Below are 14,819 nucleotides of genomic sequence, written 5' to 3'. Positions count from 1 at the left end.
ACAATTCCCCAAAGAGGCGAGAGAATCTAGCCTATTTAGGTACCATTTCCACCAGCAAAATGAGATGTCAGTTTTCACTCCAGCATCTTGGTCTCCATTTTTAATCAGTCCCTGTGTCTTCCCCAAAGGGATAATCTCTACACCCCAGTGGCACACAAGCATTTTTAAACATACAGCTTGCTCAGTTTAGTGTGGGCTGCACAGATCAAACCTGAAAGGGTCCCAAGAGGGGAGAGAAAGGGGAGGGCAGAAGGGGGAGAAGGAAAGGGAAGGTCTGAGGCTAAACCAGTCCTGATATTTTTATATCCAAATTATGTCAACAAAAGAAGTGTTGAGAGAAATTTGAATTCGCTAATCATCTCTCAGGTTGATTAGTACCAGTGTGCATGTGAGGGACAGGACACCCAGTAGACTGACCCTGGCAATGATCAGGAAACCCAAAGGCTTAGGTCTTGCACCCAGGGGCAAGCGCAGTGACAGAGAAGCATGCTTGCATTCCTAAATATATAAATATATATATCCACAAGGAAGAAGAAAATTAAAGTAAATGATATTTAAAAAAAAAAGACAAACCAAACCAAACCAACAAACCAAAAGAAAAGAAAAAAAAAAACCAAAAAAAAAAAAAAGGCTGGCTTGTCAGGGGTTGGGGACAAGAAGGCTCCGGTGTGTGTACTTACATAGAGGTCAGCACCGTAAAATCCGTCCTGGTAAACCACACTGCAGAAAATCCACACAAAAACAAAAAAACAAAAAACAAAAAACAAAAGAACAGAAAACACATTCCGGTTATTGAGGACGGCAGCATGCACATGCGTTTTACACAGGCAGGTGATGTATGAATCCACAACCTAGGCTTTTGGCAGGAGCAAATCAGCGAGAGAATGTGTGTGCGCACGCACGTAGACGGCTCCAAGTCATCTTCCATGGCATGCAAAAGGGGGAAGGGGCGGGCAGAGGGGGGAGACAGTATGCAAAGGAGAGAGGGAGGGGAACCACCATCTTGTATGGTAAAAATAGACCGAAAAAGATCTGATGTCCTGAAGAAGAGAAACAAGGGTTTAGAAACCTCCACTCTGCTTATTCTCCTGGAATGATTTTAATTACCCCCTAAATACATGGAAACGCTGGCTTCATGAAATGGGCTTGTGAAATCGAGGAGCCCCTCGGAAGGCCTCCCACAGGGGCTGGAGTCACCTACGTCAGAAGCACTCTTCAGAGAGTTGGGTATGATTATGTATTTTGAGCTCCACGGGGCTGCATGACTTTTGTTTCTGACATCCATACATCACCTGCTTTTACCCTGCACATTAGACATGCGATAAGATCTGGCTGATCACACAAGCATGCAAAGTATTATTATTCAGCATCTTAAGGAACTGATGCAACACCTCAGGAAAACAAGTCAATCAATTCTGATCAAAGTAAACACAGAGAAATGTAATTAAAAAGAAAAAACCAAAAATACCCACAATGCATTGCTTTCACAAGCAGAGATAATGAGCTAAAAAGGTTAGGTGACTGGTCCAAGGTCCAAGAATTGAAAGGTGCAGTGGGAATCCCTGGTAGTAACAACCTATTCCATAGCAGAGAGGAGCAACTGGAAGGGTTTCCATGGGACAGTGCTTTTTCTGCTTTAAGCCATAGTTTTCTTTCTCTCAGAACTTCAAGCAGGAAGACGGTTAAACCAGAGCCTGGGGTTCCCAAAGAGCCACTCTTACCAGAGCATTCGCTAGCGTAAGACTATGCAGCTTGCTTTGGGGACAGGGGTCGGGGAAGGATGAGGAAGGAAGAGAGGGGATGCCCCCCACCCATGTGCTTTTCAGCGTGTGCTTCATACTAAGGAATTTCCTCCTGCTTTGTCCTCTGAATAGCTCCGCACAAACTTGCTCAAGGCTTTAGAAAGCATTAGCCCCACCATCTGTGATGTTCATGGATCTGATGTGCATGACTTACCAGTAGCATTAAAGAAAAAGAAGGTATGGAAAACTACCTTTCCTTTTGATTATCATTTCTGACTCATCAGATGGAATGTGAAAAGCTGCCAAGAGCCTGCCACCCTCAGACACCCACCTATTGTAAGGCACACACACACAAAAAAAGCCCAGCAGATCTTGCCAAAATTCTGCATGCTATTACTAAAAAGTAAAATAAAATTAAAAGAAAATCTGTTGCAGTGTTAGCTACTGCTTGAATAATTTAGTTTTGCTGTCTTCCCCAGGAAAAGTACAATCCATTCCCAATGGACAAAGTTACTATGGTCTCCAAGAGCGCTGGGAGCAGGTGTGAAGATAGAGACCCTTGTTAGAGGAAGAGGGGAGCCACTTCAGCAGGGAGAAGCAGGCCATAAGATCATGTTTGTTGAAGCTAAGTTTTTACAACCACATAACAAAGAATTTGGCTCCTGGGGCAGTGACTTACATTGCTGGGTTCTCTATCTAGGACCAGGAGTGTTTTAGCAGTGATACTCCACCTGCTCCTGCAGGAAAGGCAAACGCATGACAGAGGAAGTGACTGTTGGTTTATGAACAGGTTAGCAGTTTTAACAGTTATTCTGAACACAATCAGTTGGATGAATATAAGCATTACCACATTGGATCAGGCCACTATTCCTGTAACTCAGAATACTGTCAACAAGAGATGCTAGCATCAGTTCTCCAGAGAAAACTGCACAGAACACTAGTAACAGGTAAGACTTCCTGGGTTCAAACCACCAAGCAGATGTGCATCCTCCATCTCTCCTTCAGTTAGGACTTGACTGCCACAGCTAAAATTTAGTGAGGTTTATTTATATGCCAGAATATCCGTATCTGTGATTCTTAATGCTAGCAAAAACTGAGAGAATTCCTTAATTTGAGAACCACAGAGACCATTCTGGTTATGTAGACTGACCAGAAGCATGAAGAAGCCCAACAGCTTATCAAATCTTAGTGGCATCTGCAGAAAGCCCACTGGCTGAGCTAAAATACATCCATGATAAAAAGAAATATGCTGTTTGTAAAGCAGCCATATCACTTAGGTGTAACAACAATTGACTGTGTTGTAAAAGGAACCAAAATCCACTCCAAACCCGCAAAGCTCCCTATTGCCTTATAGCTAATCTGATTTTTATCTACTTTTAACTTCAAGTCAGTGAATCCTCTACATATTTACACTCCAAGACTAAAATGTTCTTTACTATGGCAAGCCTACTCCTCATATAGATACTTAATGACCATGAACAAGTCAACACCTAACCTATAGTTTGAGAAATAAAAATGATCAATGTTCTTTAGTTTTGAGAGTTTTACAGTAGGCAACTCAACTTTTTTTTTTCCAGACTGACTGAATTCTTACAGCTTTTGGTCTCAAGTGTAATATGTCAGCATCCTTGTTTAGAAAGCATGGCTGCTACAAATCAGGGCAATATTCCAGTAAAGGTTTTACTCACGGTATATATCAGAGGTTATAGTGTTTCCTTACGTCTACTGAATGCTGCCTCTGTAGTAAACTGAAGGTTGCATTTGTATTCTGAGGTCAGACCCACGTGACTACCTAACATCGTCTCCAACAGTCTGAACAATTGCTTTTTAAGTTATGAATAGCCTTCTCTGGATAAACAGCCATGTCCATAGGTAAGTATGTACATTCCACATACGCATTATTAAACCTTACTTCGAGTTCTTGAAATAAATGTTAAAACTATTAAGAACAACATCATTTCTTGCACCTTCCTCTGGGGTATCTAGCACTAGACACTGTCAAAACTTACTCTAACCTGAATGACCCTCAGGTCTGATCCAGTATGGCAATTCAATGAGCTTTTATTAATCTACATTCTGTATTTTTTTAATTCTGTTAAGCTCTCAAATGCAGTGATACCTTTAAGTTTTGTAACTTAAACACCGCTAAGGTTTGTGAAAACCAGTTCCTCCTACCAGGTTTGAGTTAACCTGCAGCTTACCTTACTGTCGTTTTCCAAATGACTCACTACATCTTAACTCATGTGTTGCTGACTGATCTTAGGGTGTTGTCTTTCCACTGGCTAGGAAGAAAGCAACTGATGCAGGGTAAAGTGTCAGGAATGTGTGCCTGCCCCTAACTCCATGGAGGTCAGCAGAACCCACATGGAGCAGCAGCTGTCCTACAGGTTACTGCAACATGAAACTGCAGGGCACATTTTGTGTAATTCCACAAGGAATTGAATTCCTTCAACAAAATATCTGGCAGAGATTCAGACTATGATGACAACAAGCATGAGAATTAGTTAATTACATCCCAATGCTTGGAACTAGGGAGAGTCCTGGGCCGTTTGCACACCTGCCTTGTTTACTGCTGCCCTGTAAATGTTTACTAGGTAACACGCTGCACACCAAGATGTGGTATCAGTCAGCAGGGTCAGACAAACTCAACATAACGTAAGTAAATGCAGTCATGAGACAGTATTTGGAAGGGATAATCACTGGAGTCTGGCCCATATTCCAAACAGAAATAAACCTTTTATACAGGACTCAGGCTGGACAGCCCAGAGTCCCTCCCAGTGTGCCACTCGTGACAGTCTCTTGCTAGGAATGCTCCAGCCATTACTCCGAGGGATGAAGAGCACATCCTCCCTCCCCAGTACAACTATTTCGTATTCTGCCAGACGGCAGCACTCAGCTCAGCTTTGCATCTCTGTTTCACTGTGGAGCACTTCCTAATAACAACGGACTGGGTCACGTTTATAGCAACAGACAAGCTGCAGGTCAGAGGCTGTGGTTAGAGGATACAGAGCATGACCTAGGAGCGGTGGCAAAGAGAGGTGGATCTGAAAACCCAGAAGAAACACTGTTCGGAAAGCCAGTGGGTGCAGACAAGAGCTTTTATTTAAAGTCTTCTGGTGAATTAAACATTGCCAGAGTTGCTGGAGAGCAAAGCTAGACAGATACATGACCACTGCAGCTTGCCTCCTTGAGCTCTACTTTAAATATGAGACTGGACTCTGAAAAAGAAGGGCCAAGAGTAGCTCTCACCACTTAATCTGCTAGAGAAGGTTCTGCAAGCTTATCCAGCATATATGAGGCCAGCTCCTTGCACTGATGTGTATGTATTCCAACTCCTTTTTTAATAAGGGGTTTGCAATTTATTTTCTTCCCTTTTGGGGCTAGTTTAAAGGAAAAAAGGGCCAGTCCATTTCTTTGTGTTGGAGGATTCATTCCTACTTCTATTCTTTCTGAGAAAGTTGCCTGGAAAATATGGCAAGTAAAATCCCAGAGAGAGGCAATATGAATAAAGCATCCTCAAAATCAGAAACAAAATAAGAGAGTTTGAAAGGGATTTGCTGATTTATTTGTTACATCACACTTAAACAGAAACCCAACCCAAAACTCATACACAAACCTAGTTCCCTGTACTTTTAAACAGCAGAATACTCTTTTGTAACAGCATCTATTCCACTGCATTACTACTGAAAAGTCAGAGGGCAAAGAATCTAAGGCCACGCATCCACCATTGCTTCAAATAATAGTCGGAAGAACACTGCACTTTTGTTCTCCCTGTATCCCCAAAATTCCCAGATTTAAATTAATGGACTTGATTAATCTTTGTTTTAAACCTTTTTAAACCGTCTCCAACAAAGAAAGCAAATCCATTGTGGGTAACTGGCTCTTCTGTGTCCTACTGCCAGATGGTGAGGCATGATGGTAATGGATAATATTCCTCATTCCTGGATATGAAAATGCAAATGGAATGCAAAGAGCAGAACCTTTTCAGAAATTTTAGACCTTCTCTCTTTGTGTCCTTCTCAGCAGCACTATAACTACTGGGTCAATGGATGACAAACACCACACAGAAAAATTGAGGAATTATGAGAAGGAATCCATCAGCACTTTAAGCTGTTACAAGTACTGAAAATTGTTTCAGTCACAAACTTAACAGAGATAAATTTAGATTTGACCCCAGTGGATGCCATCATGTGCAGAATGCTCTGGCACTAGCAATATCCTGACTCTCACCATCCAGACAATTTTAGTTATTTTATGGTTAAACCGATTAGCTATTTGACACGGTTGTGCAGAGCACTCTGCTCTTGTGACTAAGTGCTTACCCTGGGTAGGCAGGGATGGCTGTGGGAGGTACCGCCCGGACTGCCCCATACACTGTCCTTCCTCGGCCCCTCAGGTGGGCTCCCCGAAATGCGGCTGCTGTGGTGGCTGCAGTTGGATAGGGGAAGCCTGGAACTGGAAAGACAGACAAGGTGGAGGTGAAAAGGATCCGAGCTCCCTCCCAGAAGACAATCGTCTGCTTCAAACAGAGTGACACAATAGCTCCACAGCAGTGGGACATTTTGCATCAGTCCTGCAGAGGGGCATGCTTATAACCCAGCAAGCATCCGATACATACTTCCTGCTACACCATGGCCTTTGGGGAAAGAGGGGTTGCAGAGAGGTTTGGCATGCAAGAGGTTAATGCTTTGGCATGCCTCGCCCACCACAAACAGGGTATGAATCCCCCCACCTTTTGACACCGCCATGCAGTCTCGGTTAGAGTCTGAGAAGCGCAGAGAGTTACTATCAATATAGCAGGCGGCTCTTCCAAAACTGCAGAGGCTGTTTTAAAGTAATTTGTCAAGAGGCCCTTAAAGTCAACCAACTTACATCAGTCTCTTCCCTCCTTTCCCCTCCCACTCTTTGCCACCCAATCCTCTGTATGTTCATTTTAAAGCCTGAAAGACAAGATAGCCCATATAACAGCAGCAGAAATTTCCCAAAAAGTGCCAGTTTACTGAGAGCTCACCTTCATCTAACAAGCATGACCAGTAGCTGGCTCTGTTTTATTACGCTTTACACTGGAATAAACTGGCTTGTGACGAAATGATGTAAAACCTCAGAGGCATCTGCAAACACGTAATAAACAGATACCAAGAGGGAAGGAGTCCCAGGACGCAAACCCAACCCAACGTGCGTCCAGGTGCATGCCACCAGGGGCCCTGCAGACTCGCGATTTAGCAGCTTGTATAATATGTACTTTAGGGATTTTGTCCGTTTGGTTTCTTTGAATTCAAAAAGGGGGAGGAGAGCAAGGGAATGGCTGATTCCTCACACATCCCTTCCCCTTGTTCTGCAGCCTCCTCATCACTCAGAGAGACCGACTCGCCAGTAAAGAAACACACTGCAGATGAACAAGTTACAGCAAAGTATACTCTGGCTCATGGTAAACCCATTCCCAGGGTGACCCATCCTTTCAAGTATATATTATACAGACTGGAGAAAAGAAGGGTAACAGGTCATTGTTAACTCAAGCACAGTAACAATACAGGGGCCAATGGGGGCTACTTACTGATTAAAGGAATGTAAGTGTTAATACCCCCCCTTCCTGACAGGGGCACTGCGGCGTCATTGCCCAGCGAGACATCTGCTTGAAAGCTGGACGCTGATTTGATTTTAAAAAGAAGAAAAAAAAACAAACAAAAAGAAAAAAAAAAAAGAAACAACAACAAAACGTAAAAAAGGTTATAAAGAAACAGCAGCTTGAGAACATAAACAAACACCACTGCAGTCAAATGGCAGAAGTGGAAGCATCTACTTAAGCTCTACCTGCATATAACTCAGGGCCGTACACCGCTCCAACCACAGGACTCAACTTCCAACCTGAAACAACAAAGACTGCAGTGAATGCCAAAATCTACACCAAGAGAAGGAGCGGGCAGCGTGGGTAGGGGGAACGGTCTCTTGCATGCGCCCCAGCTTCACATGCACAGCTCTTTCCAATTTCTGCTTCGCCTCAATCCCCCTTGGTGTAGATGGAGGCCAACTGCCTTTTTCTAATGTCAAGTTCTAGGTACAGGTCGCTGTATCGGAGGGAACAGCAAAACATCAGCTGATCCGCAGCACAGCAGAGGCTCCGCTGAGGGAATGCCAACTACCTTATATGCATATTCGCCACGAGCACTATGCGACCCTGCGTTCCCTGCATGAACCTTGCTGCCAGCTCCTCTCTGCTTCCACCAGGCACACTGTGAGTCCAAAACCTCTCTAAAGCCACCAGGCCAGACTGTCTTCCTGGGCAAGTCAAGTTACAGCCTGAAACTCTCAAAACACCTTTCTGTCTTAATTTGCTAGGGACCTGCTAAAACCCAACACTGTCTGAATTTCCTCATTAACTGAATTACGTGACTACAGTGCAGAAAAGCAATTCAGTCTCTTCATCTCACATTTTCTCCTGTCTCTTATTTTAGCATTTCCTGTCTTCTTTAAGTTGCTTTTTCAGGTGAAAGCCTTCCCAGAGAATTGATTTTAGTATCATCTGGGTAATTGGCAAGAACTGCAAGTCATCAACATAAAACCTACAAGTAATAGTTCTTAAAGAAGTCATCACTGGGGCATAAGGAGGAATACATTTCCAGTCAGCTGTGGAAAGCTATATGTCCCGCTGCTATCACCTTTCTACTAGGGGAGAGAAGGGATCTAAAGCCAACAACATGATTTGCTTCCATAAAGCATTCCTTTCAGGAAAGACTTCAGCTGTTTAGCTACCAATCATACAGGTATTTTTATTTAAATAAATCCATACCCTTCCTCTGTCTCTGAGTCCTGATGCACCTAACTGCACTTAAACACCTCTAACCAGCCTACAAACCATATGAACAACATTGCAAACTAAAGCCCATCAACACCACCCCTCGATCTCCTGGCTCGATGGCAAAATACTAAAATGAGCAGTGACAATGAAAAAACTGGGATCTACCCTCATGTTTACTAACAGTCGTACAACCACTAGTCAGTATGCCTTAAGCCTTGTCTAATACTGAATACTAATAACTTTAAAGCTGGCTTTAAACTGCAGGTTGCAAAAGCAAAATATGCCTGCCCATTATCAGGGTTTCACAAGTAAACCAAGTTATTTTACCAGTCATACATATTTTCAGGGCAACATAAAATGGCTGACTAGCATTTTGCTTCAAAATCTCCTGGTTCCTTTCAGACACTGAGACTCAGAATCCCAGACTTTCTGCCTGGTCCTGTTCCCCCATTTCTGTAACCAAAATAAGATTTATCTGCTAAGAGCCACACAACAAGTCAGTAGCAGAGCCACAGATAAAACTAATATCCTCCGACTTCAGAGTCTTACGTTGTAATCATAACCGACTCCTCCACTAGCAACTACCTATATGCAGCTTCCTGCCTTGTTGAAGCCATTTGGGAACATTTTCAGAACATGAAGAACTCTTCTGGCTGTTTCAGGACAAAGACTTAGATTCAAAATCTTTATCAAGGCAACATCCATGTTCTGTTGGGAGAATGACTTTTTATGCTATATATGCCCATGCAATAAAATTACTGCACAGACAGAACCATTAAGATATCCTGATGAAACAGGACTCTTCACTACCCAAGCAACTTGGTCTTTCTCTATTCAGGCTCACTGGAAAATGGCTGAACACAGGCAGAGTGTGTGACAAAAGGGAGCGAACAAAGCAGGGCAATGCCTCTGTTTTCCCGGTTGCTTGGGGGCAGCTGTACTTTTACAGCTAGAACCTAAACTGAGATACATCTAATTACGTATCTTAGTTATGCTTCTGCATTCATATTTAGGTATCAACGTGATGGCAAGGAGACTCAGGAGTACTGCACATCCCACTGTCCAGCATCAGCCTGCAGCAGTGGCAGACAACCCGTTGGTCTTTGGCTTCTTCACCGAGCTTGGTCACGTTGAGTGAGTCACTACTGCTCTGTGTCCCCACTTCTCCACCTATAAAATGGTACTTCTCCATAAATGCTTAAGGGTTACACTGAAGAATAATGCTAGAAATTAGGATTTGTGGGGTTTTGTTGGTTTCTTTTGGGTTTGGGTTCTTTTGGTCCTGAGGAGAGGTCATGACTTTTCCCTTTGTCTTTTTTCCAACCTTTCAGCTCATCATTAGTACAAACAGTTTCTCTTACCATTTGCATATGGTGTGACCATCTTCTTATTGGTCATCACTCGTGCAGTGGCATTGTTAACCTAAAAGTAAGAAAGGGGAGGGGGGGAGAGGGAAGGAAGTATAGGGCATTAGGGAAAATGATGGAAAACTCTCCAGATACCACACACAAACACTAAATTTCTCCGAGCAAAAAAAAATTTAAACAACTAATTTTAGAAAAATGCAATCTTTCAATTACTTTTAACAGTTGCCATTTAATGATAAAAGTTACAGCTAAACATGGCACTTTAAAATTATGCATTAAACACAAGGCCAGTGAGAGTAAAGTGCAGATTCTCCATCACCCTGCCACCCCTTGGCACATGGTTTTTTCAGCTCATTGATTGAAAGGGTAAAACTTTGGAGGTTTTGTCCAAGTTCTGTTCAAGAGGCAACAATAATCTCTGCAGCCCAGTGCAGGGGAACTGAACCAGGCGATGCACTAACCAAATTGTTTCTCAAGCTCACCATTTGGATTGGGTCCCAGCAGGTTGCTGGCCCATATACTTTTCAGATAGAAAAGGTAACCTGGAGTCCATCAGCTTTAGATTTGACCTCCCAAGGCTTGAGGAGATTTCTGGAATGCTAGCAACTGTTTGAATGGCCCGTGTTCATTGATTTCCTCCTCCTCATTTTCCAGTCTTTTCCCAGGTTATTTTTTCCTTGTCACAAATCTCATGGAACAAAAGAAGAAATACATAGCACCAAACCTGGGTCTTTTTGGGTTTTATTGTACCCTCCACCCTCTTTACAGAGCTCTGCATAGTTCCAAGCAGTTTGATTGCTCAAGCAAGTGAGGTGTTACCACAGAGATGGCGCTGATAAAAAAAAGATGGACCAGTTTGGAAGCCAAGTTACTGCAGCCCCGTGTCAGACAGCCTCAAAGTTCTTGCAAGGAGGGTGAAGTCCTTCTACAACATCCGTAACTTATCAAAACCCATGCCAAATGGGAATTGAGGCCAGCGTGAAGAAGGAATAAAAAGAAGGGCTACAAAAACAAAAGCTGCCTCGGGCCCTTGAGACTTATGGATGGTGAGCGTATGCAGGGTGGGGAGTCTGGAGCTACATTTTACTCTCATTTCAGCCCCAAAACAATAGAAACATTACACACTTAAAAAGAAAGAATGGGAAACAACAATGATGAGACTGAGAGCATGCAGTTAAACACACACAGATAAAAGAAAGAAAAAAAAACAAACCACAACTGATTCAGAGGGTGGGGAGGGAAGGAGGGAGGAGATAGGGTCTCACAGACAATCGTTAAGATGGAGCGAGTGCCTGAAATCAGCTGCTATAGCAAAGTGCAACACAAGCACTTAAAGGAAAAATTGCCAGAACCGATCAGAAACCACCAGTCAGCAAAGAGACCAACAGCTGCATTTAACCGAGTAAAGAAATAAACGGGGGGGGGGGGGGGAGGAGAGAAAGAAAAAGAGAGAAAACAAACAGTAACAGCTACAAACAGGTCTCAGAAAGAGAGCAGCAGGAAAAGGGGCAGGGGAGAGAAGAGGAAATGGGTGCATTAATAAAAACCAGCCAAACTGGAGTTCAGTAACTCTGAGTAAGATGTGCAAGGGGAAATCACCATGAAGTCAGTAATCAAACAGCTCAGACTGCTACAAAACAATATGTACATCCAAAGTCCAGGCGGCATTACTCAACAGCATTGAAAATAAAAGGGGGAGAAAGGGGAAGGAGGCGGGTGGGGACAACAAGTCAAATCACATTTCGTAGTGTTAATGTGAGATGGCAGATGGATTTTTTTCTTTCTTATTTAATTTTGTTTTTTTTTTTTTATAATTTTAAGAAAAAAGTAAAAAAGTAAAAAAAAAAAGAAAAAGCTTCTTCTCTAGCGCTTTTGTTTCACTTACCGCCAACTCGTACCATCGCCAGCATTGTGTATAGTTACCATGGAAAGAGTGAGTCAAGTGAAGGGCCCTAAACGCTAAACCATCGAAAAGGGAAATAAAAAAAACAAAACAAAAAAAAGGCAAAATATGCAGACATCTTACTCAAAAACGGTGGCTTTTTTTTTAAATATTTGTATATTTTTCTTTTTTTTTTTTTTTAAAGAAAGAGGGAGAAAGGGAAGACGCCAGTTAGCCTTCAACACAGTGGAACACCAAAGAGGTCAACATCAGGCATGCCCAATACATGGCCATGTTGGCCAGCCAACATTAACCCTTCACTCCCCTGCAGTGAGAGCTATAAACTTTAAGGATTAGCCTTCACCGAGCCAACTCCTGACAGCAGGCAGGTCAATAAAACAGCAGTATGTGCATAGCATGACCCACTCAGGGCTTCTGCCCTGTGTCTCCCCTTCCCTCCCACCATGGGCATCATCTCACACTTATGTGGAGGAGAACTGGCCTCGGAGGAAAGAGAGGATACTGGCTGGCCCCCTGCTTTCTTTTTTGGACACAGAGTTAGAAGTCAGACAGTACTCTTTCAGTTAGTTTTGTTCAGGCCTGGTAACAGGAAATCGGAGCCTCGCAAACTGAAGCAAAGGAAAAATCAAGACAGCAGAAGGGCAAAAATTTGGAGTGGGTAGGAAAAAAAAAACACAACAAAACTGAATAAAAGAAGAAAGAAAAGAAAAAAATACCCAAAATAACAGTAAAAATATTCCATAAGGGGTGTAAACTTTTATACATTTCAGTGCAGGGAGGTGAAGGACAGACAGAAACACACACGCACACACAAGACTGGGATCCAAATGTGAAATAAGTGAGGCAAGACACAAAAAGAAATCAAAAGAATAAATATAAAGAAGAAATTGAATTACTGAAGACATGCACCTCGATTTTACGGCCCTCTACCACGGTGCCGTGTAATTTCTCCCTGGCCCTGTCTGCATCAGCACTATTCTCGAAAGTTACGAACCCGAATCCCTGCATGCAGCGGGAGAAGGGGGGAAAACATGCACATCGTTATATATTGAAATACTGATCTCTAGGTAAATAGAGAAAAAATATCACAGTATGAAATCAACATCAGCACAACTCAGCAATAACCTCCTAGAGTCACATTGTTGGTTCATGCATGTTTCATAAATGAAAGAAATTAAATTCGATAAAATAAAGGAACTGTAATCATAATAAGAATAATAATTAAAAAAAAATAAAGAAAGAAAACATAAAAGCAATTGAGGCCAGACCAAAAAAGAAGTACAAAGTTACTCGAGACAATATTTTGGTTCGTTTTGGTTGTTTAAAAACACTAAACCGTGCTCTGACACAGGCAAGCTGGTCTAGCCCAAGCTGGGCTTCTCTCCCCTCTGCTCATTAACACACATGCTTTGGAGGACCCGCCGCCCACCCCAGACACAGTACAGGACATCAACACTGAGCAGCACTTCGTTCTCTTGAGAAACTGCTACGAGAGCGAGCAGCGATCTGAGTTCACGCCTGGCACCAGGAATTCTGCGAAGCTTTGGGTAAATCAAACACTGAACCTTGCTTTTCCCACCTGTAAAATGGAGACAATAACAATTACCTACCTTAGAAAACTGCTGAGAGGAAGGGCTGTTTGTAAAGCATCCCTTGTAAGCTCTTCGGGGCCCAGCTCCTGTCTACTCCTACTTGCCTAATAACTTATGGGGCCCTGGAAGTAAGCAGGGCTTCTAGGTGGCACCACCAAATAAACATTACTTAATGTGAAGATTTAGAGTTTCAAATTTTTCCTATCTATGTATAATGTGTTGGACTTGAGTGCAAATCGAAACACCTAAGTACTGATTAATCAGTAAAGAAAGGTTTTGCCTGACACTGCTGACCACTGCTACCTCCCTCCCACCCTGCTACCCATCTTACTTAAGCTTTGTTCTGAGATGGCAACCTCTGTGCCGTGGACAGCAGCAAATCTCCTAGTTAGAACATGAAATTGGAGACGAATTGATGTTGATGTGCCCTGTCTGCAGCAAGCACAAAGGCTCAATGACCACTAAAATGTCCCTTTAGTTAGATGAATTTAGGTTTACCATACCCATGAAGGCACATGCAACATGCCTGTCCTACATGCTCAGGCTGCTGCCAACTCATGCAGTCGTGTAACAGGGCAGAGTAAGAGATCATGCTTCTTTCCACGGAGATCGGTGCACTGACATTAAAACAGAGGCAACATGACTGAGCCAATTACGATTTTAACAAGTAAAAAATGGTGTGTTACTACAGGCAACTGTGACGAGATATTCTTCTTGCCATTAGAGACAGCAGGGCCAAACAAAATCTTTGTTGCATTCTGCTTTTAAGGTATCTTAAGCACAGGAGTAACTGACTCCTGTGGCTTGGTAAAAAGCAAAGAGGGGTTTCATGTATGGAGAGTAATCTCTGCTGGCTCCAAGGCCCTCGGGAGCAGGAAGAACAAAGCTTGCATGTGATGCAATGGAAACTCCTGATACTAACTGGAGAGGGAGGTGATGTAAGTGATCTACAGCTATGCCTTGTCAGGGCAATGGCATGCCAGCCTCACAGCCCACTCCATGCATCTTGGGGTCGACATGTAGGGACTAGACCCCCCACATCTTGATTTCTGAGCACTGCTGGCAACAAGACACATGCAGGCCATCATTCTTCAAGTGCTTTTTAAAGGTCTTTACAATACTGATCTTACAAAGCCCAAGAGCCACTTCCACATGCTGGCCTCTATCATCCACAGCTAGGTTTCCAGCACAAAACTGTTACACATTTGTAAAATGCAAGAGTCTTTCTTCCCCTCCCCTGAACAGCAATAATAAAAAAAACTTAGCCAAGTACTGCAGTGTTGAGATCAACAAGAGTGCTCTTTTGGGCTCCAGCCCAATAATTTAGAGCTTCAGGTAATTTCATTTCTCCAGCCATAAATAAAAAGCTATATAAATAAAAAACTGATGCCTTTTTCAGAACAGCTTTTTTTTTTTTTT

The 14,819-nt window shown here is 42.9% G+C and overlaps 1 protein-coding gene across 28 annotated transcripts in view; it reads right to left on the bottom strand.

Annotated features, from left to right (window-relative positions):
* RBFOX2 (RNA binding fox-1 homolog 2) overlaps nucleotides 1-14,819 on the bottom strand; it is a 166,499-nt gene that overhangs the window by 9,000 nt on the left and 142,680 nt on the right. For 13 of the 28 annotated variants that reach the window (XR_008973654.1, XM_057420626.1, XM_057420631.1 and 10 more), the window contains 6 exons: nucleotides 12,718-12,810; nucleotides 9,900-9,960; nucleotides 7,554-7,607; nucleotides 7,297-7,389; nucleotides 6,065-6,197; nucleotides 681-720 (listed from right to left, as the gene is read on the bottom strand). Coding sequence is in view for 19 of the 28 variants with exons in the window: in XM_057420626.1 (XP_057276609.1) it covers nucleotides 681-720; nucleotides 6,065-6,197; nucleotides 7,297-7,389; nucleotides 7,554-7,607; nucleotides 9,900-9,960; nucleotides 12,718-12,810 (474 nt within the window). In the remaining 9 variants the exon portion in view is untranslated. Of the gene's footprint in view, nucleotides 1-680; nucleotides 721-2,421; nucleotides 2,480-6,064; nucleotides 6,198-6,614; nucleotides 6,683-7,296; nucleotides 7,390-7,553; nucleotides 7,608-9,899; nucleotides 9,961-12,717; nucleotides 12,811-14,819 lie in introns of those variants that run through there. The other 15 variants (XR_008973655.1, XR_008973656.1, XR_008973657.1 and 12 more) reach the window with 8 other exon arrangements.

The sequence above is a fragment of the Pezoporus wallicus genome, unplaced genomic scaffold (genome assembly GCF_028554395.1).
Source record: "Pezoporus wallicus isolate ANWC-B61680 ecotype Strahan unplaced genomic scaffold, APGP_CSIRO_Pwel_v1 contig_2871, whole genome shotgun sequence".
Taxonomy (NCBI): Eukaryota; Metazoa; Chordata; class Aves; order Psittaciformes; family Psittacidae; genus Pezoporus; species Pezoporus wallicus.
The sequence above is the reverse complement of the archived record's forward strand: the minus strand, read 5'-3'. Positions and strand labels throughout refer to the sequence as shown.